Below are 26,249 nucleotides of genomic sequence, written 5' to 3'. Positions count from 1 at the left end.
GTTTTTATGGAGGAATGATTGAACAATTTATATAATGTGCGGGCAGTGCAGTGGTGCAGCGGTTAACATTGCTGCCTCACAGAAAGAGGTTCTCTCATTCAATTCTCAACTGGGGTGCCTTCTGTGCAGAGTCTACATATCCTCCCAGCGTTCACATGGGTTTTCTCTGAGTGTTCCAGCTTCCTCCCACATCCAAAGACATGTGTCTGGAACGTTTCTCCCCGAGCCTCTGCTGAAAATAGACTCTGTCCAAGTTGGACTTTCCCAGTCAACAAATGTTAAATAAATAAATAAATAAATGTTGATTTGATTATATTGTATAGAACAATATATGCGATGTATAAAATAATTTGTTAATATGGTTTGATTACTTTTATCTAAATAAAAGTTTGCTTGTGTCACAAGTGATAATTTAATAAAAGTGTTTTTTAAGGTCAATAAAATCTGAGTAAAGTACAGTTTTGTACCTACCATAAATGTAGATGTTCGAGTGCTAATACAGCTGCAGTCATAACAGATGGGTTTCTCCTGCCGTCAGGCGGGTCCTCGGTCGGCCGAATTCCAAAGTCTAGGTCCGGCGTCGGTTGTCGTCACTTCTTCCCTGACGTCAGTGCGACAGGGGTATAAAAGAACCAGCCGACGCCATGTTCTTCAGTTTTTCTTGCCCCAGATGTCAGGTGCCCCCAGAAGGAAGGCAATACATAAAATTATGAAGTAATGCAATGCAATATAATCAAAAAACAGTAGTTGCAAGCAAATACACCATAAAAGAATACCCCTAGAGGGAAGGAGGGAGGAAACCTGGACTGCAGCTGTGTTAGCACTCGAACATCTACATTTATGGTAGGTACAAAACTGTACTATGTTCATCGTGCATACAGCTGCAGTCATAACAGATGGGTAGAATCCCAAAGCTAAGAAAGGGGTGGTAGGCACTAGGTGGAACTAGGAGGAGCCAAAATGCCCTGCAAGACTGCAGTGGCAAAGCCTGCTCTAGATTTGGAGTATAATGGTAGGTTGTAGTGTTTGGAGAAGGTATGCACAGAACTCCAAGTGGCTGCTTCCAAGATATCCTTGGTAGGAACTCCTCTGAGGAAGGCTGCAGAGGTGGCTGTGGCCCTGGTGGAATGAGTTCTAATGCCTGTAGGAACAGTTTTGCCATGAAAGGAATAGCAAAAGCGTATGCAGTGGGCTATCCATTTTGAGATTGTCTGCTTGGAAATTGGCTTTCCTGGAGCTCCTAACGCATAGGCCACAAAGAGCTGTTCTAATTTTCTGAAAGGCTTTGTTCTGTCCAAATAATAACGCAGTTGCCTGTGGATGTCCAAGGAATGTAGTAATCTCTCCCCTTTGTTTTGAGGATTGGGGTAAAAAGTAGGTAAATGTATGGCCTGATTTAAAGCTACCCTGGATACCACTTTAGGCATAAAGGAAGGGTTGGTTCATAATGAAACTCTGTCCTGATGGAAGATGATAAAAGGCTGGACAGCCATGAGGGCCTGTAGTTCTGAAACTCTACGAGCTGAAGTGATAGCCAGAAGGAAAGTTGTTTTCCAGGACAAATATTGCAAATCTGATGAAGCAGCTGGCTCAAAAGGAGGCAAAGTCAGTTTTTCCAGAATGAAATTTAGATCCCAAGCAGGTATTGGTTGTTTCCTTGGAGGTCTTAAATTCTTAGCCCCTCTGAGGAACTGTCTTAAAAGAGGGTGAGAGAATAAAGGAGGATCAGTGTTGTATTCTGCAGAAATGGCTGAGGCATGGATTTTGATGGAGGATAACGAAAGTCCACTGCTTAGTAGTTCAGCCAAATATTGTAGTATTTGAGGTAAATTCAGTTTTCCAGGGTTCTGGCCCTTTTTCTCATTCCAGACACAAAACGCTTTCCATTTTGGAGTAAGCTTTTCTAGTTGATGGCCTTCTGGCCTCCAAAATGACATCCTGTACCTCCTTGGAGAGTAGGGCCTGCTGTGATGCTAAGGAATCTTCCATGCGGCTAGATTGAGTGTTTTTAGCTGACTGTGAAGAGTTTTGAAGCTGTGCTGAGTCTGGAGAAGAGGTATTAGAGGCAGGGTCCATGGAGGGGAATAAGTCAGGCTCCTCAGGAGTGGGTACCAGTGTTGCCTTGGCCAGTCCGGAGCAATGAGGATCATCTTTGGTCTGTGTGCTCTGGTCTTCAATAGGACTTTGGGCAGCAGAGGAAGAGGCGGGAAGGCATAAACTGTTATTGATGTCCAGCTGAAAGAGAGAGCGTCCACTCTCCAGGCCTTTGGGTGGAAGGTCCTCGAGCAGAATTTTGTCAATTGATGATTTTTGTGGGAGGCAAAGAGAACTATGTCTGGCCTTCTCCATTCTTGGATTATTTCTGTAAAAACTTTTGGATGCAACATCCATTCATGTGGATCTGTCATATTCTTGCTTAGGTTGTCTGCCAGCGTGTTTTCCTTGCCTGGCAAGTACTGTGCTTGTAGTTCCATTTGTAAGTCCATGGCCATGTTCCAAAGTGATATGGCCAGTCTGCATAGGGGATAGGAATGTGTTCCTCCCTGCTTGTTTATGTACCACATAACTGTGGTGTTGTCCATTCTTATCAATAGTTGACCTGGTTGTAGAAGGTCCTTGAAAGCTATAATAGCATTTATTACTGCTAGCATTTCTTTTTGATTGATGTGAAGGTGCTTTTCTTTTTGGGACCATTTGCCCTGAATGCACTGGTCTGTCATGTGCGCCCCCCAGGCGTAGTCCGAGGTGTCTGTTGTGATGACTTGATTTGCTTGAGGCTTGCTGAATGGAAGACCTGTGTTTGCTTGACATGCTTGAGCCCACCACAGAAATTCCTTTCGCAGACATGGAAGTAGTGGTATTATTGTTTCCAAACTGTGACTGTGTTGAGACCATATGTTTTTTAGGTACCATTGTAGTTTTCTCATATGCAGCTTTGCACATGGGATTAGCAAGATGCAAGATGCCATGAATCCCAGAACCTGCAGGATTTTCCTTGCAGTCAGCCTGGTGCAATTTGCCAATGTTTTGAAATATTGAATTAGTTGCCCCTGCTTCTCTGGCATGAGATAGGCCATCTGGGTGTTTGTGTCCAAATTGGCACCCAGGAAAATTATATTTCGAGAGGGTATTAGCCTTGATTTCTCTTTGTTGACTGTGTATCCCAGAGAGTTTAATAACATTATTACATAAGCCAGATGTTTCAGAAGAATGTGCTTGCTGTCCGCTTGGATCAGGCAGTTGTCCAAATAAGGGTATATTTGTATCCCTTGAAGTCTGCAGTAGGCAATTACTGATGCCAGGCATTTCGTGAATACTCTGGGCGCAGTAGATAAGCCAAAGGGCAATGCAGGTATGCCTCCTTGAGGTCCAATGTTACCAGCCAAGACTCCTTGCCCAGCATGGGAAGAAGTTGCTGTAGAGTGAGCATCTTGAATTTTGGTACGAGTATGAATGTGTTTAGGATGGAAAGATCCAAAATAGGTCTCCAATCTTTTCCCTTCCTTGGCACCAGAAATAGCCTGGAATAAAAACCTTGACCTTGTTCGTGTGTAGGTACCTCTTTAATAGCTTTCATGTTTATAAGATCTGAAATTTGCTTTTGTGCCTCTGCCCTTTGATTGTGTGGCAGTTTTGGCATGCCTCTCATTTTTGGAAGGGTATGAAAGTGGAATTTGTAGCCTCTGTTTATAATGTCCAGGATCCATTTGTCCTTTGTGACAACATGCCAATTTTTTGAGAAAAGTGCAAGCTTTCCTCCTAAGGGAGCTGCCATTTGAAACCTGGTTGGCCTGCAAAGGGGAAAGTCATTGGGTTTTCTTTCTGAAAGATTGTGAGTTGTACTCACCACCTGTTTGTGTAGGAGCTTGCCATTGTCTGCCTCTGTATGATCCTTGTGGTTGTCCTCTGCCCCTCGGGCGGCTGTATCTGCCTCTTTGGGGTCTGTCCGTGGCAGGAAAGGACCAGTTTTTGGAAGGCCAATTTCTACTAAAACATGGTGGTTGAACCTGCAGAAATTCTTTCACAGTTTGCATTGATTTAGCTTTTTCCTCCATTTTTCGTAATACTTCCTCAGCATTTGCCCCAAATAGTACATCCTTTTGAAGAGGGGCGTCTAGTAATTTAGCTTTGACATGATCAGGCAAGGTTTGTTCCTTGAGCCAAGCATGCCTGCGTATGACTGAGCCTGTAACAGCAGCTCTACATGAGGCCTCTAGAGCATCAAAACCACATTGTAAGGTACATTTACCCACTTGTTCTGCACTATGCATCAAGTCCTGCAACTCCTTCAAGTCTGGTTGTTCAGGTTGTGACATTTTACTTTTTAATTGAGATAACAGAAACTGTTGGTATTTTAGCATATGAAACTGACAGTTTAAGGCCCTCATGGTTAAGGTAGCCGAGGTATATACCTTTTTTCCCCACCTTTCTAAGGATCTGGAATCTCTCTCAGAAGGCAATGAATTTTTGGCTATGGAAGCCTTAACTCCCTTGGGTCCCTGTGAGATGGTTTTCAGGTCAGCAGCATGGCTTTTGTAAAGAAATTGGTGTGAGTCAGGAACCCTGTAGTACCTGTCAGGCTTAACTGGAGCTGGAGGTAGAGAGTCCGGGTTAAGGCAGGCCTCCGAGTAAACATCATCTAGGATGTCCAAGACAGGAGGTATAGCCAGAGGCCTGTGCTGGGGTAACAAAAGAAATTCCCTGAGCCTTTTCTTGGAATCTGAATAATCCTGGCCTTCCCAGTGGAAGTGTTCCCTTAAGGTATGCAAAGTTTCCCCAAATGAGAAATCCTCAGGGGGGGATACAGAAGGAATAGACTCTCCTGCATCAGAGTCTTCAAAAGGGGAGTAAGCCTGTTCCTGATCATCAGAGTGTTCTGAAATAATGGATCCCTGATCAGAGGAGGGGGAATCTTCCTCCACTCTGGGCCTTTTGTCCGGAGGTGGCTGAGAACCTCTGATTAGAGTAATTAAATCCTCGGCCATTTTAAGCATCTGTCTCTTAGGCATGGGGCCTGGAGATGGGCCCTGTGTAACTGGTCTCTTAGGGTGCATGGTTGCTTTAGACTTGGTGAAAGCCTTGATGGAGAAAGAAGAGGAAGGTCTAAAGACACCTTGAGTGGAGGTGGACCTGTCCACATTCTGTGTTTCAACGCCAAGAGTGGCTTCGGTACCTGTAGTCGGGGTGTGGGCCGAGGAGCCTGCGACCTCGGGTACAGGAGACACCGCCAAAGATGTGTTGTCAGTAGTCAGGGGCTGCGTAGGCGCCTCACTGAGAACCGGACCACGTGTAGTCGGCTTTGGCGTGGTGTCAGTAGAGGCCGCGGACCTCGAGTGTCAGTCCTTGTCTTTGCGTTTTTTAGGCAAAACCGGTGTTGGAGTATCTGACGACATGGTATAGTTAAACAAAAAATTTATATTTACATTTGTTAGTATATTATTTTTATATTTTTTATCATTGTTCATTATAGCATTGTATTTTCTGAGTTGCGACCTGCATGTATATGAGATTTTATATAGGTAGAAATTAAACAAACAATATATAAAAAACAAACAATAAAAAGTAAAGAATTAACTAGTAGTTGCAAGTCTCACCAGTAGGGTGAGCTCTCTGCATAGTACATGTGTAGTGCTGCGTGACTTCAATGTGATTTCAATGAGATTTGGGTGCTATAAAATGCTCTAGTAGATTATTAACTTAAAGTTTTGTTTCTGATGAAGTTGGATACTTAAATCTGACGAAAAGTGCATGTTTAAAGAGAAGCTTAAATAAATATTTCAAACGCAGGTTTTGTAGTGGATTTTTCACGTGGTGTTGGAAGACAGTGTTTGGGAAATTTTTGTTTACCTGTTTCAAACCATTTTCAAGGCTTGACATGGTATAGTTAAATGCTTTCCCAAAAAAATTCTGGGTGAACTCCGCCCGACGCTTAATAGTGCGTTTGTTGAATGTAGCACAACAGTGACAGACCGACACGTCGTGGTCTGGGCCTAAACAAGGTATACAGAGGGAATGGAAATCCTTATGCGGTATTTGCTTCCATCAAGAAATACAATTATTAACCTTGTCTGACATCGGTCTGAGGCAAGAAAAGTTTCCCCAACGGGGTACTTAGCTTTTAAGAAGACTTCGGTTTTCCAAATTTTTCGTAATCTCAGGAGCTGGCCGACCAGCACTTGCGAACTGCTTCTGCCGGCACCGCAGCAAGAAAGACTGAAGAACATGGCGTCGGCTGGTTCTTTTATACCCCTGTCGCACTGACATCAGGGAAGAAGCGACGACAACCGACGCCGGACCTAGACTTTGGAATTAGGCCGACCGAGGACCCGCCTGACGGCAGGAGAACCCATCTGTTATGACTGCAGCTGTATGCACGATGAACATCGAGGTTAATGGCTTTGTTTTATGTTCAGTGGTTAACAAAATGAAATGAAATGATTCAGACAGGATTAATGAAACAGGATACATCCTTAAAACTGTACAGAAGGAATAAGTACACACTGACATGGATTTTAAGTCAAAGTGGATATAATTTGCTTCAAGGCATGTCCTAAAGTAAGGACTGATGATATGTAAATGGTGTGAATCTGAATTAAAAAAGAGATTATTCTCTAATGTCTGAAAGTCTCTCTTAAAACCATTTTTTACCAATAGAAAGCTAGTAAAATAATTTACAGATATCTGTCAGAAATATCTATTCATGTAAGATTGCAACACAGCATAAAACTGAATACAACATATAACACTTGAATTATTTCAAATGCGTAAAACAAACCTTTTCTACACGCCTTACCGTACATACCACAAGATGAATAACTTTGAATAGCTCAAAATTCTGTACTGTCACTTCTTTTCTCTGGCAGTCTGTAGAACAACCAGGTTCTACATCTGTCACATACAACTAGAAGCCTATGCATCATGCATTGCAAAGAGGCAGCTGTTTCTTCATTAAGGACAACACAAAATATTTACTTTGAACTGTTAGATATTCTGTTTCAAGGAAATCCAGCAAAATAAAATATTAGGACATTATTAAAGTTAACTAAAGACACAGATGAGTTAGCAACTTAGGCAAATGACCACCAAAAAGAATACATAAACATATTATAGTCTCTTTGCAACTCAGGTAAAAAAATAGCAAAAACTAGTTGTCCTATTCCCTTTGTACCTGCAATGCAAGTCTTGTTTGGTGAAAAGGAAGAAATCAGACTAGATATGGGGAAATTTTCTTCATTTTTAATTTACAGCAGAAAGAATATAAAGCATTCAGAAAACATTTTCCATAGTTTTAAGGGCAATTCAAAACATTTTGCATGGTTCCAGCAGCTGAGTTCTTCAACAGATCCATTGAATCAGTGACGCTTTTACATGCACAATTACAAAAATAAAACTTACAAAAAAGAGACATCTATAATAGTTTGACATGCAAGTCTTGGGGATCCCCCTGTCGGGCACCAACAGCATACTGTTTGGAACTGTTGTAAGCGTGCAACTAATTAGGGGTTTCATGATACAATCTTTATTTCTTTCTTCCAAATGGCAAAATTATTTCAAACCATACTACATGACTAGTGCAGTCAGAAACCACTACCCTCCTACATTATTGCCTTTTTCATCTTGTAATGAAACTACATGTACCTACTGTAAGGACTTGTGAAGAATATTTTAGATAGCTGGGATAATTATCAACAATAACACGAGAAAGAGAAAATTTAATATGTAATAATTAACCCTGTTTTGGGGGTAACCTCATGCTGTATGATATACGTACAAATTGCTCTGTACTGTAGCCAGCATTATCTTATAGCATGGCATAGCACATTCGCTCATTTTACAGTTGGCTATGCAGTTTATAAAAAGGGCAAAGCTACTTTAGAGGAACATGGATATGTAGATAAGGGTGTCTGGTAACAACATAATCATACATTGTGCTTTTTCTAATGGAGAGATGTAGTATTTTTCAAGTTGATATATATATATATATATACATATATATATATATATATATATATACACTCCAAATTTTCTGAATTTGCTGTGTAGATTTCTGTGCCCCCTCCAAAACAGATATGCAGCATTCCTTGAGATAGAAGTAAATACAGTAGTTGTGACACTGGATAGCCTATCTTGTTGTCTTGGGTTTGATGTCTATAGTCTCCTCTTGCTGTGTGCTGCTGAGTGATTCATTTTAATAGCCCAGTGGTCCTAAGCCATCCCCAAAAAGTTTGAGAAAAAATGTTTGTGTGTTGAACCTCAGCATGAGTTAACACTATCATAAAATGTTCTTCTGTGACTATTAATTTATTAGTCATTTTCCTGTAATATACAAAAAGATACTCATAAATGGTATCTGCTTAATGTATTCATACGCAGTATACTACGTAAGGTAATTGACTTTCAATATCTTGTAGACAAATTAGTTATCTGTAATACCCATTAAGTATACAAGGATGTTAAAAGTTACTTAGTAAGCGGGGACTGGGAATGGTTAGTACCAACCATATATTCTTTAAATGGCCATTGTTAAAAACTATATACATGGTTTAACTTACCTAAGAAAACACTAGTAACTAGTGAGTATTATCCAATTACTAAACTAGAATCCAAAATGTGCATTTATTTTTGAAATGCTGAGTATTTTACAATTACTCTAATTCATTTCATTCTTAAGATAAACAATGTGATTCAGAAAATGTAGTGGTTATGGTTTCTGAATTTTATTTATTTACACAAGTCATGTAAGCAACTTTAAATGCTGTAAATATTTAGATGTTACAGATATTTCAAGAACTTCACATATCTCCTCATTTCATTTGACAAATCAGTTTTGTTGATAGCACTTAATGCATCAGATACACACAGTGGTGTGCAAGCGTTTTTACAAAGACTTCTGACCAGGGCCTTTATGGATGCAAGAGAAAAGACAGAATTAATACTTCTCTCCAGTTGATGCTAGCCTTTCAGAATGCCAGCCACAGGACTAGCAACACAAATTGTGATCATGCTCCTTCCAGTATAAATGTTTATCATCTTTATAGTATATTCTGACTTAACTGTGCAAGATTTATAGATATTTGTTTTATGTAGTTTACAAGGCAACAATGTTCTACAGACAAGCCCAAAACCACTCAGTCTTGGGAATTTAAAAGTTTTCATTAACATATACTGTCACTCACATTTAAAAGATTAGGTACACTTAAAAGACAAAGAGATGGAACAGTAAGGTAAAATTTTACATTCTACATAAAAAAAGATTTCAGAAATTCAGACAAGCAAGACTGACAACTGTTAGCTGCAAAATGCTGTGACTAAGCACTGCTGTATGAACCAGCAGCACATAAAAGGAAGGACTGTGTTCAAAATACTTAACACTTTCTGCAGACTGCAGCATTAAACCTCCTAAACTCACAGACCTATGTATGTGCGCAAAGCAGCCTCTGCTCAGCACTTCCTCTCCTTACTTTCTCAAAGGACTTACCATTTCAGCATCTATACCTCTTCTGAAGAGGAAGCAAAACTTGGAGCTGCTTTCACCTCATATGAAACATAAAAGGAGTCTTTAAATTAAAGAATGACTATCTAGAAAGGGCTAATAAGAAACAATCAACAAAAAGAACTCCACAGTCAAGTGTAGGGCTCATCTCTGCTGCACTTTGAATGAAACTTCTTCGTTTTCACTCACTGTTTTCTGCAATATACCTAAGCACTAAGGCATAACAGTGTGTACATTCCTATTCAAGTTTGTCCTTATATACTGCTGACACACAGTGCAACCAAGTGAGAGTAACATGACAAATGATCAACTCTCCCATAATCTGAACTCTATGGTGCCTTACTGCTGTCATACAAAGGACCCAGATGCAACTTAAATTTAAATGTAACCTGTGAGGGAAAATGATATAATGAGGTTGTCCTGAGTTAATCTCAGTGTCCCAGACGTAGACTGACCCACCAGAGTTCCAAATTTTTCCTTGCCATTTTATAACAGGGTGAATCAAAGGCACTAGGAAAAAAATCTGCAGCTAATACTCCATTTTAAAAGTGCAGCTCTGGGTATGACAGAACCTCAGAGGTAAACAGTATTCAATGACAACTGTTAGAATGCAACACAACTTCAGAGACTTGCAACTCTTTCTCACATTAATCCAGACCTGCCAGTCTCAAGAAACACTCCATTTCCTGAACTTGTACAATGCATCAAAACAACTGAACTGCAGATGATGCCACATACAATAACAATTACAGGCTATTCTGCCATCAATGACATGTTATATCACAAAAAGCACTTATCATTTGCTGTTCTGGCAGCACTGGGTGTGTGAAAGTCAGCTTTCATAAAAAAAAGCAGTTTTTTTTAACTCAGCAGGAATATTCTGCCAGCTCCAAGTTACAATGAACTCAGAACTAGTACATATTCTTATGTGTGTGTGGAGGGGGGGGGGGGGCTCTACCCCTTGTATGTTGCATGAGGACATTTTCCATTGATAAAAAAATGTATTTTGTGGTTGTGTGTCTCAGCTGGTGAACCCACTGTATTTTTTTATCTCTGTCTGTACAGCAGGAAATGAATACTGCTTCAGTAATAAAGAGAGGTTCAGCTGCACCTTCCATAACTATAGTTCTGCTTTAATATTGCAGAAAGTGTTAGATTAGAAGCTACTGAAGTGTAGTAGAGAGCAAGTGAAAAAATGTTTTATACAGCAAAGTGCAAGTATGAATAATCTCCAGATCTGAACGCTGCATACTTCCTGAGAACTGCTATCCCGTTACAGTGATCTGTTACAAACAAATATGGAATAGACAGTGGTATGGTGAGAGACATAATAATCATGTATTCCCCATCTGAAAAGCTAGCTTTAAAAAAATGTCATGTATAGAAAAAAGAAGACACTCCACTGATAGTGCCACCTGGAACATTCCATATTAAAAATGATTTCCAGCAACTCTGAGTGAACTGCAACCTAGCCATTATTTAACCTGAAACAAAAATGGTTGTCAAGGATAAAATGAGTTTAGTCAAAAAGTTAACCCTCTGGCAAACATTTTCATCACATTTTAAACTTTTTCCAGCTGCTATTGACAACAGAAACAAACCTTTCTCCATTTCTTTGGCTCAGTCACCGGCTGGAACTCTGACATTCTGTACCATGATACCCCTTAGGAGACCAGCTGGCGGCATCTTAGTTTTTTCTTTTTTTTTTTCTTTTTTCTTTTTTTGAAAAAAATTTGTGCAACTTTTTTTTAAATCAGTTACGTTCAGCAAGAAGATATGACAATGTGGAAGGTATATTTTCCTACTGTTAATTAACTATTTTTTTTTTTAATTTCAACCTATGTTTCATCTAAGTGTTCTTTGTTCTGGAGTGAGTTTATGGTGTTAGCTAATATATACTGTTCTTGTTCTCTTATGATTATCTGCTTTGCAAAGATAAAACTTATTTTTTTGTTAAGCAATGTAGCATTCACATTACCTGGCACCATCGGCTAAAAAGTTAAACTCCTGGTAGCCAAAAAATAAACCTAAATCAAAATATAATACCTCCCAGTATCCCTTACTCCCCCAATAAAACCCAATCCCATGAATTATGTAAACATAACCTTTTTTTTAAAGTACTCTGCTTTTTGTCTACATCTAAATACAGTAGCTCTGTTTTTGCAGTCATGCTTCAGCAAAATGTCCTTCTAAAGAACATTAAAATAAAATACTCTTATAGTGAAATAAATTGTTTCTGTTTCATTTTACAGACCATAGCCACTAATGCTTTGATTTACTCATTTCTTTTTTTAAATGTCATGCACATTTCTTTGTTTTAGTATATACAGCATGTACAAACAATACAATCTGATAGTTCGTTCTCATTCAGACAAAAACTATACAAACTCTCATCCTCACTTGCCGTGTTATTAACCCTTTCATGAATAAAATATTTAATAAATTTTTAATATAATCCCTTTTGCAAATAGTATTCTCATTTTTTTTCCGTTGCTACCTTCTATATATATGTACAGGAACCAATCAGGTTATGAAAAAATAGCCAAAATATGGAATTTACTGGCCGTGAGGCTGCATCATACCAGTTCAATGTTGATATGATGTCAAGGCAATGTATGTAACCTTTCACAACTACAATGAGTTGGAAGGTTTATTAAAAAAGCCTTTCACTTTAAAAATTATTTTCAATAAATAACGCAGAACTTGAAAACAACACACAAACAAACACATCTAAATGTAAGGCAAAAATAAAGTGCTGGACATGACAGACCAAACAGTGAGATAAAGTAATCAGGAATCACATAAGGTTTGGAGAGAAATTAAAAAAGAACCGCCTTTTACTTCTTAGAGTGCCTTGCTTCAGTTCATTCTGTCTGTATTCTTTAACAATACTGAACCTAGAAAGGTGAATATAACCACCCCAGCTCCCAACTCCAAACCTGAAATTTGGCAACTGTGCCTGAAATCATAAATGACGGCAAAGAAAGTGATAAAAAAAACACACACACTGAATAAGACTTCTTGAAAAGAAAAATTGCAAAGGGTACTGAAAAACAATTAATTCTCTTAAAGAAGCTCTAAACAACACATTTCTAGATCCGTCATGATATTCTTGATGATTCCACTCCATGGAATTTATTATCAGGTGTGAGAAGAGCTTCTTGCTACTTCAGTGTCCACATTTCTTCCAAAGAATTTCCGTTTTTGGTATCATATTTGTACAGATTCTACACACATACACATACACTGGACTGCAGCCCTATATAAGTAAGACAGGCTTTCTCCAAACAAAATGAAGTCCTGCTGGTCATTCTTGCCTGAATGCTGTCCTTTTTTCTTTCCCCCCATGATTCAACAGAAGCAGAGTTCTGTGATGTCTTACTGAACAAACTAAAATGCTGTCCATGAAAGTGCAAATGCAATGACCAAAAAAACACTTATTAAAATGCTGCAGCCGGCAATCTTCTGAAAGCTGCAGCTTTTTTTTTTCTTGTTGCAGGTCTCTTGATAAAAAACAATAAAAGAAAACAGTTTAAAAAGCAATGTCACATCGCTTGAGGGTGCTGATGTATCACTTCAGGTTCCTTGGCCTTTCTCAATTCTTTCGCTCTGAAAAAAAGTACACAGAAACAACAGTTAAGAGAAGAATCAGATTCTTTTGGTACTTACTCATATGCACATTTTTTAATGCATTTTCATTCAACTAAAGAAGTGAAAATAAAACATCTAGACAGGTACTCAGATGTTCTAAGACTTTTTCTGCTTGATGTCTTTAAGTCACCAGGATCACAGGTTAAAGTTTTATGAAGCTAGGATCCTCTTTTCATATAACTTCTGGCAGAGATTCCCTCCTGAACATACACGCCGAGACACACACACACACACACACACACACACACACACACACACATACTCACTGTGGTGGCTGGACAGGATACAAAAGGAGTATTAGCAATATAGACTGGTAAACAAACTGTTTTAAAACAGTTACATCTTCAACACTAAACAACTAATACCCCACAAAATGAAAAATTCAAAGTTAAGAAATCACACATTTTGTGATCAGAGATCCATACAGTGATGCAGATGACCCATTTTGGGCAAGACACTCCAGTAAGAGAAACAATGACAGAAGAATGAAGAGTAAATGAAAATAATGTGCCTTCTGATCACATGCCCTCACTGCCAGTACAATATATCATCATGGTATATGGTATACTGCAATGCACTGGACAGAAGGTTGTTACACAATGTTGCTACACAAGACACAGTGTGTTGCAAATTCACCTTACAGAGCTGAAGAAGTCCTACTTCACCCAGGGGTGCATAACCGTAAGTCAAATATGAATGCCTTAACATCTATTTATACAATGCCTGGAGGTGTAAAAAAAAGAAGTTATGTACTCACCATAACGTTCCATGTTTGTTGTCCATGATCTTGCCTTCTATCTTGCTTGTTTGCTCTGATTCGGCCGCATTCTAAAGCTCGAGAGCTTCCACTGGCTCAAGGCTAGACCCCATACCAACATGCCTAGCGAGAGTTACCCAGATCTCGTTTGTGATAACCCATAACACTAGACTGAACACACACACACACACACACATATATATATATATATATATATATATATATATATATATATATATATATATATATATATGGATCTAGTACTATTCACTGAAAGCACATTTCACTGAAACACATTTCATTGAAAGTTATATATGGCCTTTTCCCCACTGTAGTGTGACCCTGGAGTTAGAATATATAGTAGGGGGGGGGGGCACCCCCCCCCACTTATTTTAAATATCTTGAACTATACACATGGATACTTGCAATTTCAATAAATTACTCTTTTCTAAACTTAATATATATATATATCCAAACTATGCGGGGGGCTATGCCCCAAACCCCTTCCCTTACTATATATTCTAACTCCAGAGTCGCACTACAGTGGGGAAAAGGCCACATATAACTTTCAGTGAAATGTGTTTCAGTGATTTGTGCACAGTCATTTCACATTCAGTGAAATGTGCTTTCAGTGAATAGTCCTAGACCCATATATATATATATATATATATATATATATATATATATACACATGTATGTATACCTCTCAATACCACCAAGACAACAGTAATAGACCCTAAGCTTATACAATTCATGAGGCAAGAAGGGAATTACAGCACATATAGCCAAATACCAGATAATGCCTCTCAATCCTCCAGGAAGGGGAAGGAGGAGGGATACAAGAAAGAAGGAGGGATCATGGACAACAAACATGGAACATTATGGTGAGTACATAACTTCTTTATGTTATGTTGTCCCCATCTCACCCTCATTCTTGCTTGTTGGGACAGCATACCCAGCACCTTCTTTCTCGGGTGGCTCAAGGGAATAAACTCTTCAGAACAGTGGAACCAAAGGATGCCCTTTTCTGGGAGACCACATTTACGTTGTAATGAGTGATGAAGGTATGAGGATTAACCCAAGTAGCTGCCGCACAAATTGAGTCCAAAGGGAGTCTGGCTTGAAATGCAGTAGAGACAATGCTCTAGTTGAATGCCCTTGAATTTTTTCTGGCAGTTGTTTGCACTGTGAACTATAAACATAAGTGATGGTGTCTGTAAGCCATTTTGATAAGGTTACTTTTGAGACTGAAGTTCCCTTTCTGTTTTCTGAAAATTATATAAACAATTGGTTGGATTTTCTGAATTCTTTTGCCCTGTGCAAATAGAAATGTAACTGCCTATGAACATCCATTTGGTGGAGTTTATATTCTGCCATGTTGCCATGATTAGGGAAGAAAACGGGAAGTTCTATTGATTGCTTTAAATTTGACTCAGAGCAAACTTTTGGTAGGAAGGAGGGATTGGTTCTGAGAAAACTCTTTGTGAAAAATTAAATAAGGGGGACGAATGGCGAGAACTTGTAATTCTGATACCCTCCTAGCTGAGGTAATGGCAGTCAAGAAGATTGTTTTCCAAGTCAAGAACTTCAGAGAACAAGTAGCAGCTAGTTCGAAAGGAGGGAGAATCAAGACATCTAGAACTAAGTTTAGATCCCAAGGAGGAGGTGGTTCTCTTATTGGGAGTCTCAAGAGGATAGTACCTTTAGGAAAGCTTTGCATAACCTGTGAGACACAACGTTAGAACCCATTTCTCCAACATGATAGTTGGAAATAGCAGCTAGCTGAACTTGAATTGCAGCTGCGGCTGCCCCTTGGTTAAAAGTCTCAGTTAAGAATTCCAGGATCTTGGAAATTGGTGCAGTAAAACAGTCAATATGGTTTTTTGGCTGCCCAACAGGAGAACCTCTTCCATTTGCTGGCACAAATCTTTCTTGTTGTAGATTTGTGACAAAAGATCAAAATGTGTCGTACTGCTGGGGAAATGTCAGGAAGCCTGGCTACGACAGGAACTGGAGGAACCAAGCTGTCAGCTTGAGGGTCTGAATAGAAAGGGTGGAGTGTTCTTGACTGAGGCACCAGGAGATCTGGAACTGGGGTCCAGGATCCAAGGCTCCTCCTGGAGATGGGGCCATAGGAAGGGGAACCAAATTTGATGAGGCCAGTAAGGGGAGATGAGGATTAGCTTACAACCCAGTGATTTTGCTTTCTGAAGAACTTTGGGTATTAGAGGAAATGGGGGAAAAGCATAAAGAAGCCCTGGGGGCCAATCACAAACAAGTGCATCCCTGTGTGACTGTCCCAGTTGGGGGACTAGGGCAAAATAGCTGCAGCATTTGGTATTGATGGACATGGCAAAAAGGTCGCAGCAAGGCTGGCCCCACTTGCAAAAAATGTGATTTCCAATTTCCTGCTTCAGGGACCCCTCATGTGCCATCAGAATTGCCCTGCTTAGCTTGTCTGCTATCACGCTGGATCTCCCCGGAATGTGCGTTGCAATCAGAAAGCACTGAGAAGACATTGCCCACTGCCATGCACTTTGAGCCTCTTGACACAAGGGGTAAGATCTGGTTCCACCTTGCTTGTTGATGTACCACACTACAGACATGTTGTCTGTTTGAACTGCAATCATCCCCTAGGTAGAGAGCCCTGGATTGCTTGCAATGCCAGAAGCACCGCTCTCATCTCCAGGATGTTGATGTGCAAATGGTACTCATGTTGGTGCCAAGTTCCTTGAACAGTCTGTCCCAGGGAAGCATCCATGGTCACTGTGGCTACCAGTTGGGGAAGAATGAATGGCCTGCCTACTGTTATGTGCGTTGACTGAAGCCACCATTGCAGATTCTTTTTGCAGGTCTCCATGATGAGAATCACGTGTGACATGGGTAGATCTTGCATGGACCATTGAGCAAATAGAAGCCACTGCAATATTCTCATATGGAACCGTGCCAGGGGAACTAGTGTTATTGCTGCTGCCATTGAGTCTACCACTTTGAGAACAAATCTTGCTTGAATCTTCTTTCTCCTGATCAAGATTGAAACCTGATGTATGGTTGGCAATTTTGCTATCATGTCTTTTGTATTTAAATCTGCTCCTATAAATGTAATATGTTGACAGGGCAACAAGGCAGATTCTTTTGTAGTTTATGGTGATGCCTAGCTCTGAGCAGAGACAAATTGTGGTGCCCCTTGCCCTGATTATTTGATGCTCGGTGATGGCGGTAAGGAGTCAGTCGTCTAGATATGGAAACACCTGGAGTCCTAGATGCCTCAGGTGAGCCGTAACTACTGGCATGCATTTGGTGAACACTCTGGGGGATGTAGTGAGACCAAAGGGCAGAGCTCTGAACTGGTAATGACTGGCTCCCAGCTGGAAGCGTAGATATCTCCTGGATCGCCTGTCCATCTTGATGTGGTAGTACGCATCCTGGAGATTGATGGAGCACATCCAATTGTCCTTTCCAAGAATGGGAAGAATGGACTGCAGTGTCACCATCTGGAACTTTGTTTTCTTGACAGACTTGTTCAGTCTGCTGAGATCCAAAATGGGCTTCCAGTCTCCTGTTTTCTTTGGAATTAAAAAGAACCTTGAGTAAGTCCCGGATCTGATTTGGTCTGCGGGGACTTCTTGGATGACTCGTTTTTCTAGAAACCTTTGAATGTTTAGGTTTGCTTGATCCTGTAGATTGGGTGGCACATCTGAGATTGACTTTCATTTTCTGGGAAGAGATGGCACAGAGAAAGGAATGCTGTATCCCCTGGATATTATCGACTGTACCCATGTGTCTTTTGTGATACTTTGCCAGGCTTCTGGGTACAGTGGCAATCTGCCCCTGACTGCCTCCAGAGGTGGACAGGTGGGCCTCCTTTTGGGAGCACTGGAAGGGCCTTTCAGAGAACATATCTCTGTTGTCCTGATTCTGCGGACCAGCTCTGCTGCAAGGGTGGCGTCTCCCATTATTGTTTCCACCTCTGCTCTGGGAGAAAAGTCACCACATGCATCAGGCAAAGCTCCCTGGGATTTCCGTAACCACATTTTCCCACCTTTTTGACCTTTGGGATAAGGTCCGTACTCCCACAGCAGAGAGAGTTTGCCATCTTGTTCGCACCTGGTAAGAGGCTCTTTTACCTTGGGCCCGAACAATGAGCCATCAAATGGGGCGCTGGTAAAGGAGGACTTGAAGGGCTCTGCGAACTTGCAAAGACGCATCCAGGAATGTCTCCATAAGACAATTCCTGTGCCTGCTGCCCTGCTCACTCCATCGCTGTGCAAGAGATAAGCCGCATGGAGGAGTTAACTACAGAAGATAAGGTTGCAAGCTGGGAAGCAGCCTTGTCTGAAGCTCCTGCAGCTGTAGGATCCTTAAGGGTACCTCCCAGCTCTTTGAGGAGATCCCTCTGGAGACGAGTAAAATGGGACAAATAATTCAGTGACCTAAGGGTAAAGGCCACTGAAGAAAATACACGCTTCCTGTAGCTGTCCATTGTACAGGACTCCTTATTCGGCAGATGTACAGAAGAAGAAATTTCTGCTAATTCCTTCTTTGTGGCTGCTGCAACCAACATAGCATCAACTGGTACTCCTTTAGTCAGGAAAAGTTTGTCCTCTGGTGCTGTGATAAACTTATTGGGTGTCCTCGGAACCGGTTCCATGGATTCTGGAGAGCTCCACGCCTTTCGAATGACCACCCCCAGCAGCTGGTCGAAAGGAGGCGACACCCAAGAGGTGAAGGGTTGGGAGCCATATGCCTCCAGGTACACGGACTCGTCTTCAGAAGGGGAAAGGGATTTCCAGCCACCCCTCTGCTTGAGGATTTCCAGCATGTCTGAAAAAGAGACATCCTCCGAGGGGGACCATGGGGACCCTTCTGTGTCCTCCAAGTCCGTGTCTGATGTGAGAGACTCAGGGGAGTCTAAATGATTCCTCTTACAAGTCCTCTTCTGAGGGACCTCTTCAGAGGGGTACTCTAGGGAGGTTTTGGAAGAAGGGTGTCACCTGAGGGGGTGTCCTGGGGTATTGGTTCCCTATGCTTTGGGTGGAGGGGGTGGTGTGGAGGTAGACAATGGCCCCAAAGGGGACAGAGTAGCTGAAGCCAAGGGTGGAGTGGTCTGGGAGGACAGCACACTCCTCATCACCTTGAAGGCACCACTATCTCGACCTGAGAGAGTCTCCAGCTCCGAAGAGCCTGGAGATGTCCCCCGCACCAAGAACGATGGCTCAGAGGCTGATGTGGGTGGTGAACTCACCTGCACTGGAGCCCCAAGTGGGAGAGTAGGATCCGACAGGGGTCTGATCTTGCTCACCCCCCCGAAACTGACAAGGGAGTGTCGGCTCCAGATCCCTTCGATAGAAGGTGGTATCGAGATCGGATCAGATGTCAGTACCGAGAGACTGGTGGTTTTCTGATGTGACAGTTCCACCATAATGACTTCCATGCACTCCGGCTCCGAAGTCGAAGGAGGAATCGATGACAAAGTAGGTTGTGTAGTCGGCTCCACGTCCATATGGGCTGGGCTCGATAAAATTTTTGCCAAGGCCAGTGTCCTAAGTAGCCTCTTCACCATCCTCTCCACATCATCATCAGAAAGGCTCCTGGATGATCGAGAGGAATGGGTGGATGAGTGATGACTACCTGTCACAGACTGAAGCAGTGGAGACTGCAGTATGGAATGCACCAGCTCCAAGGAGGGAGACCGGTTTCTTTTTTGGCTCCTGGTCGGTTCCAAAGACACTGAAGGAACCAAATGAGATTGTGTCTTGTCGGATCCAAATGACTTCGGATCTGATGAACTTGTTTGTTTGTCTTGCCCCTTCAACGGTTCCAAGAAGATGCTTTCTTGGAGGGCTTATCAGATTTGCCAGCCTGATTCCCTTCCACAGATGCCTCACAAGGCCCTTTAAATAACCCTCTCAGAATTAACTGATTTTTTTGCTCCTGCAAGACCCTAGAGCTAAATCCATGACAAATGGAACTTTTAGTTATGTACTCACCATAACTTCAGATGTTTGGGATCCATCTCGCCTACATTCTGAATGATGGGTTCGAGCCGATCCTCGGCTCCGACTTTATGCCAAAGAGCGAAGTCTCTTACTGGCTGAGCTTACCATATCCCAGGATGCACCACTACCAGTCCCCCAGATCTAGTTTGTCCGCATACATGCACACATGCATACCCTGCTTATATAACATCGTCAGATGAAACAAGATAAAACAGTAGAACTCAAAACCGTTCAATCTCTTCTGATCTCCAAGGCAGGGGGAAGGAGGGTGGGTATTAGGAATGTAGGCGAGATGGATCCCAAACATCTGAAGTTATGGTGAGTACATAACTAAAAGATGTTATGTGATCCTATCTAGCCTACATTCTGAATGATGGGACAGCGTCCCTAGCACCTGAATCCTGGGTGGCCCACTGGAAAACACTCCTGAGTACCGTGGAACCAAAAGATGCTCTAGATGCCACATCCAATTTGTAGTGGGAAATGAAAGTGTGGATTGGACCAAGTAGCCGCCAGCACAGATTTCGATATAGCGAGCTTGGAATGAAAAGCTATAGAAGTAGCCATAGCTCTGGTAGAATGAGCCTTGATAGATGTTGTAAGTTGCTTATTCAAGAAGAATAAGCCTGAGTTATGCAATCTCTGATCCATTTTGAGATAGTAGCTTTTGTGATGGTTTGGCCCAGTTTATTATCTGAGAAGGACACAAACAACTGGTCTGACTTACGAAGTTGCTGAGTCCTGTCTAAATAGAGCGTAATTGCCTGTGAACATCCAATTTATGAAGAGTGTATTCTGCTTCATTGGAGAATTTTGGAAGAAAACCGGTAGCTCTAGAGATTGTTGGAGGCAGAAACTAGAACAGACCTTTGGGACAAAGGATGGATTAGGCCTAAGTGATACTCTATCCTTGTGGAAAATCAGGTGGCTTAATAGACAGGGCTTGAAGCTCTGAAACTCTTCTTTAATTGCAACTAAGAAGGCAGTTTTCCAAGACAGATATTTTAACTCGCATGTAGCAGCCGGTTCAAAGGGGAGATGTAGCACCAAATCAAGATCCCACGGAGGTGCAGGATGAAAAATTGGTGGTCTTAATAGGCTGCACCTTTAATGAAAGTTTTGCATAGTCTGCTGCTCATCAAAGGAGGATCCATGGATTCGTGGAATTTAGAGATAGCCGCTAGTTGGACTTTAATAGTTGAGACAGAAGATCCCTGATTAAACAGGGATGTTAAAATTTCAAGACCTCTGGGACAGGAGCAGTGATAGGGTCTAAGCCCTTGAGTTGAGCCCAGATAGCAAACCTCTTCCACTTACTAAGGTACAATTTGTTAGTGGTGGGTTTGTGGGCGAAGATAAAATATGAACAACTTCGGGTCTAGTGTGTGCCTTCTAACTAAAGTCGGAAGTGGAGAGCCAAGCTGTCAATTTCAAAGATTGAAGGGACTGATGTGAAGTCCCGACTGATGGATTAGCAAGTCCGGAATCAGGTCTAAAGTCCACGGATCGTCCACTGCATGCTTCTTCAGGTAGGGAAACCATACCTGACGAGGCCAGTACGGGGCAATCAGTATCATTGAAGACCCCAGTTGAGAGGCTTTTGAATAACTCTGGGAAGAAGCGGAATTGGAGGAAAGGCATAAAGTAGCCCTGTTGGCCAAGGTTGTGCTAGAGCATCCATGGCTGGTACTCCTGATGTGGGATCAAGGAGAAGAACCTTTGGCACTTGGTGTTTAATGGAGTTGCAAATAGGTACGGCGTCCCCATCTCCTGAAAACCTGAGCTGCTACTGTGTGGTTTAGAGACCACTCGTGAGGAGAGAGAATTGTCCTGCTCAATTTGTCTGCCAATATATTTGACTTTCCGGGATGTGGGTCGCTACCAAGAAGCGGTTGGTAGCTACAGCCCATTCCCACACTCTCATGGCCTCTCTGCAAAGGGGTATGATCTGGTCCCTCCTTGTTTGTTCAGATACCAAACCACCGACATGTTGTCTGTGTGGATGGCGATGATGCCCTGAGGAAGAAACTTGTGTAAGGCTTGTAGGGATAGAAGTACAGCCCTCATCTCCAACACATTGATGTGGAGAAGAGCTTGTCTGGAAGCCAGGAGCCCTGAACTAGCCTGCCCAGACAATGCCCCACCCTATCTGGGAGGCATCTGTCGTCAGGGTAACCACTGGAGAGGGAAGAACAAAGGGTTTCCTTGATCCAAATTGGATGTCTGAAGCCACCAGCGAAGGTCCCTTTTGCATATATCCGTAATCATGATGTGATGATTGAGGGGAAGATCCTGAAAGGACCATTGCGTTGACAATAGCCACTGAAGAATCCTCATGTGCAATCTTGCCAGAGGGACTAAAAGAACCGTGGCAGACATTGAGCCTAGAACTTGTAGAACCATCCTGGCTGGGGCTTTGGATCTCGAGATCAGAGCTTGAACTTGGCCCTGTAAAGTTTGGATCCTTTGGCAGGAAGAAAGACGCATCAATCTTGAGTCTATCTCTGCTCCTATGAACTTTATGCTGAGAGGGCAGCAAGACAGACTTTGACCAATTGAATGTAATCCCCAGGGTAACACCCAGGGAGATGGTGGCTTTGAGGTTGTCCATTAGTAGATGCCTGGTGGTGGCAGTCAGGAGCCAGTCGTCCAGATAGGGAAACACTTGGAATCCAAGACTTCTCAGGTGAGCCGTCACTACTGCCAAACACTTGGTGAACACCCTGGGGCTGTGGTGAGACCAAAGGGCAGAGCGCAAAATTGGTAATGACTGACTCCCAGGCTGAAGCGCAGATACCTTCTGGGCGCCTGATGTATCGGTATGTGATAATAGGCGTCCTTGAGGTCTATGGAGCACATCCAAACATCCTTCTCCAACAATGGGAGAATGGATTGTAACGTGACCATTCGAATTTGGATTTCGTGACGGATTGGTTCAGTCTGCTGAGATCCAATATTGGTCTCAGGTCCCCTGTCTTTTGGCACTAAAAGAACCTGGAGTAATTTCCTGATCCGATCTGGTCTGTGGGGACGGTTGGATGACTCCTTTTCTAGCAGCTTTAAAGCTTCTGCGGCTGCCATTTCCCTTTGACTGGGTGGTGGGTCCGGGATTCTTTTGGACGGTGGGGCGAGAATGTGAATGGGATGGTGTAACCTCCGGCAATGATCCGAAGCACCCATCTGTCCTGAGTGATTGACTCCCAGGCTTTTAGGTGCTTGGCAACGACACCCGACTGGCTCGAGCAGCACAGCCGGGCAATCCCTCATGACGTGTGGGAGGCTGAAGAGCCACGAAAGGACTCGGTCTCCAGAATTGCGGGGCCCTCTGCCGCCTCTGGGACGGCGTCTCCCTGAAAAATTTCCCCGTCCTCTGCCTCTGGAAGGATTCTTCCTGCTGTTGGGAGAAAAACTTACGGATTTGCGGAACCACATTTTCCTCCTTTAGCCTTGGGGTAAGGCCGAAAGGGAGTGGAATAACGGCACCTACGGCAGATAAAGTTTTTCCCTCTTGCTCACAGCGGTAAGGGTGTCTTTAACCTTGGGTCCAAACAAGGAGGACCCATCAAAGGGAGCATCGGAAGGAAGACTTGAAGGCCTCCAAACTGACATAACGGAGCCAGGCTTGTCTCCGTAGAGCCACGCCTGTGCCTGCCGCTCTACCCGCCCCTTCAGCCGCATAGGAAATGAGCCTCATGGACGAGTTAGAAATTGACGTAAGGATAGCCAACTGAGAGCTAACCGACTGGGCTAGCTGCTCAGGTAGGTTACCTGAGAGGGAATCTGACAACTCCTTGACCAGGTCCCTCTGAAGCCTGGTAAAATGTGCCAAATGATTCAGAGACCTTAAAGTAAAGGCCGCTGAAGTCAGGGTGCGCTTCCCGTACCTGTCCATACTCCTAGACTCCTTATTAGGAGGATGGATGGACGTTGAAGCCTCTGCCACGTCCTGTTGTGTAGCAGATGCCACCACCATGGCATCTACAGCCACGCCTTTAGTGAGGAACTCCTTCTCGGGGAGCAGACAAAATTTATTTGGGCGAGAAGGGACTGGTTCCACGGTATCTGGATGTTCCACGCCCTTGACAAACTAAATCCAGAAGCTCAAGGGCGGAGACACCCAGGAGGCGGAGGGCTGAGCCCCAAAGGCCTTGAGGAGCACTGACTCGTCAGTAGAGGGTTTGGATATCCAGCCGTTGTTTGAGGATCTCTAAGATGTCTGCAAAGGAGACATCATCCGAGGGGACCCTCTGCATCATCCAGATCAGTGTCTGAAGTAATAGACTCGGGGAGTCCACGTGCTTCCTCTTGCACGATCTCTTCCTTGGGGTTCCTCGCTCAGAAGAACCCTCAGGAGGAGGAACCCCACTGGGGTAACCTCAGGCCCGGGCTCCGCTGACTACGGACAGGGGAACTGCCAAAGACCCAGTCTCCACGCCTAGGGAAGGTGCCGGTAAAGCCGGGAGATGGCAAGAGGACTTGGCCAAGGCACTCCTCATGGCTCTGAAAGCCGGACCCCAGAATCCTGGGAGTGTCCGGTCCTGATAGTCGACGGAAGACCGAGCCAACGAAGCACCGAGGGAGGCTCGGAAGACAGCATAGGTCCCAAACATCACCCCGGGTCCAGCTGAAGAAACTTCGGACCAAGGCCGGGTTGGAGTAAGGGTTGAGCCGACCCTGAGATCTCCATCGGCTCCAACAGCACCTGCTCGATGGAGCGAAGCAGTCGGAGGAGGAATGGCAATGGGGTGGGCCAAGGTCATCGGCTCCGAAGCCAACTGGGTCGGAACGAAACAAATTTTTGGAAGACTGGGGACTGGAACAGTCTTTGGAGCACCCTGTCTATATCAGAATCTGACATCCTCGAAGACCGAGAGGAAACAGAACGGGTCCGAGAAGCCTCTCCAAAGGCCCCAAAGGGCTAGGGGACCGGCTCGAGGCGACTCGATGAGTATCGGCGCCGAGGAATACACACACCAGTTTCCATCGGTGCCGAGGTGGACTTGCGCCGAGGAGGAAGTGTCTGAGCGGGCAACCTTGTCGGCTCCGAGCAGTGGAGCCGGAAGATGACCCGCCTCGATGCCCCAGCTATCGGCTCCGAAGCCAGAGGAGTCGATACTGGTGGCATCGAGCGACCTCGGCTCAAGTCCAAGGAGAGGCCTGCCTTTGTTTCTTAGCGATCGGATCCGACGGACTGGTTGGAGCGGCGCCCTTTCTTTGGCGGAGAAGGAGAGGATGCCAAGCTTCTTGAAAGAAGGTTTAATTAATCCTTAAGAATTAATTTATTTTTCCTCTCCTGGAGGACCCTTGAGGAAAAAGCGTGACATACACTACATGATTCCTGTAAATGCTTTGCCCTAAGCAATACACACATAGCAGTGATCGTCCGTGATGGACATTTGAAGCTACATTTTACACATTTCTTGAAGCCCGAAGGCCTGGGATTCTGAGACATTATGGAAATTTTCAAAGGTAACTGAAAGAACACTGGTAATACACCTAGAGTAGGCTTACAGGTATCACTGCAATACTGTGAGTTAGTCAAACACAGCACAAACTCTGTAATATAATAATTTCTCTCCGTTAGTTCTTATTTAAGAAGAAAAGTAAATGATTCAAAACAGAACGAAGTCACCTACAAACAAAAGACCGAAAGGCCTTTCCAGACAAGAGGTACTCCTAGTCACTCACAACACAAGAATTCACCAAGTGAATTTTGTCAAACACACTCAAAACACAAGAATAGCTGTTAAAACAGCTTTTGTAGAAAAAGAAGAAAAACCTGACAGAAAAAGTGAAATAATCACTACTTAACTCAGCCAGCTCGAGACCACGTCTTCACTTGTTAGCGGCAAACGAGATCTGGGGGACTGGTAGTGGTGCATCCTGGGATATGGTAAGCTCAGCCAGTAAGAGACTTCGCTCTTTGGCATAGCGTGGAGCCGAGGGATCGGCTCCGAACCCATCATTCAGAATGTAGGCGAGATAGGATCACATAACATCAAGAGTCCTACAGGTCAACGGCTCCCAATCAGTATACGCAACTTGTATGACCATCAGTCAATGGCATCTTCTGCATGCAGGAATCACATTTTTTGAATCCAGAAGGCTTGGATTCTTTTGACGACTCCTTAGACATGTCTGACAACAAAAGGATAACCTCAAAACAGGCAACAACACTAACTGTGAAATAAAACGTCCCAAACAGACAGAGAAGGCAAGTTTTTTTTTTTTTTAAAGAAAATGGGAGGAACAGAAGGAGGAGAGTCTCTAAGTTAAACAACAGCTCCTCCAACCAAGCAGATGCCTCTAACTTAAACGGCAAACCTCTTGGGAAAAAGGGGGGTAAAAG

General features: G+C 43.1%; 1 protein-coding gene across 5 annotated transcripts in view; it reads right to left on the bottom strand.

Moving 5' to 3' along the window:
* Positions 1-7,216: 7,216 nt before the first annotated feature.
* Positions 7,217-26,249, bottom strand: part of CAMTA1 (calmodulin binding transcription activator 1) — a 2,166,856-nt gene continuing 2,147,823 nt past the window's right edge. For all 5 annotated transcript variants that reach the window (XM_044056441.1, XM_044056437.1, XM_044056440.1 and 2 more), the window contains one exon: positions 7,217-13,102. In XM_044056441.1, the coding sequence (XP_043912376.1) occupies positions 13,070-13,102 (33 nt within the window). In that variant the 3' untranslated portion in view covers positions 7,217-13,069. The remainder of the gene's footprint in view (positions 13,103-26,249) is intronic.

Source organism: Protopterus annectens, chromosome 14.part0 (assembly GCF_019279795.1).
Source record: "Protopterus annectens isolate FY-2018-M chromosome 14.part0, PAN1.0, whole genome shotgun sequence".
Lineage (NCBI taxonomy): Eukaryota > Metazoa > Chordata > Ceratodontiformes > Protopteridae > Protopterus > Protopterus annectens.
The sequence above is the reverse complement of the archived record's forward strand: the minus strand, read 5'-3'. Positions and strand labels throughout refer to the sequence as shown.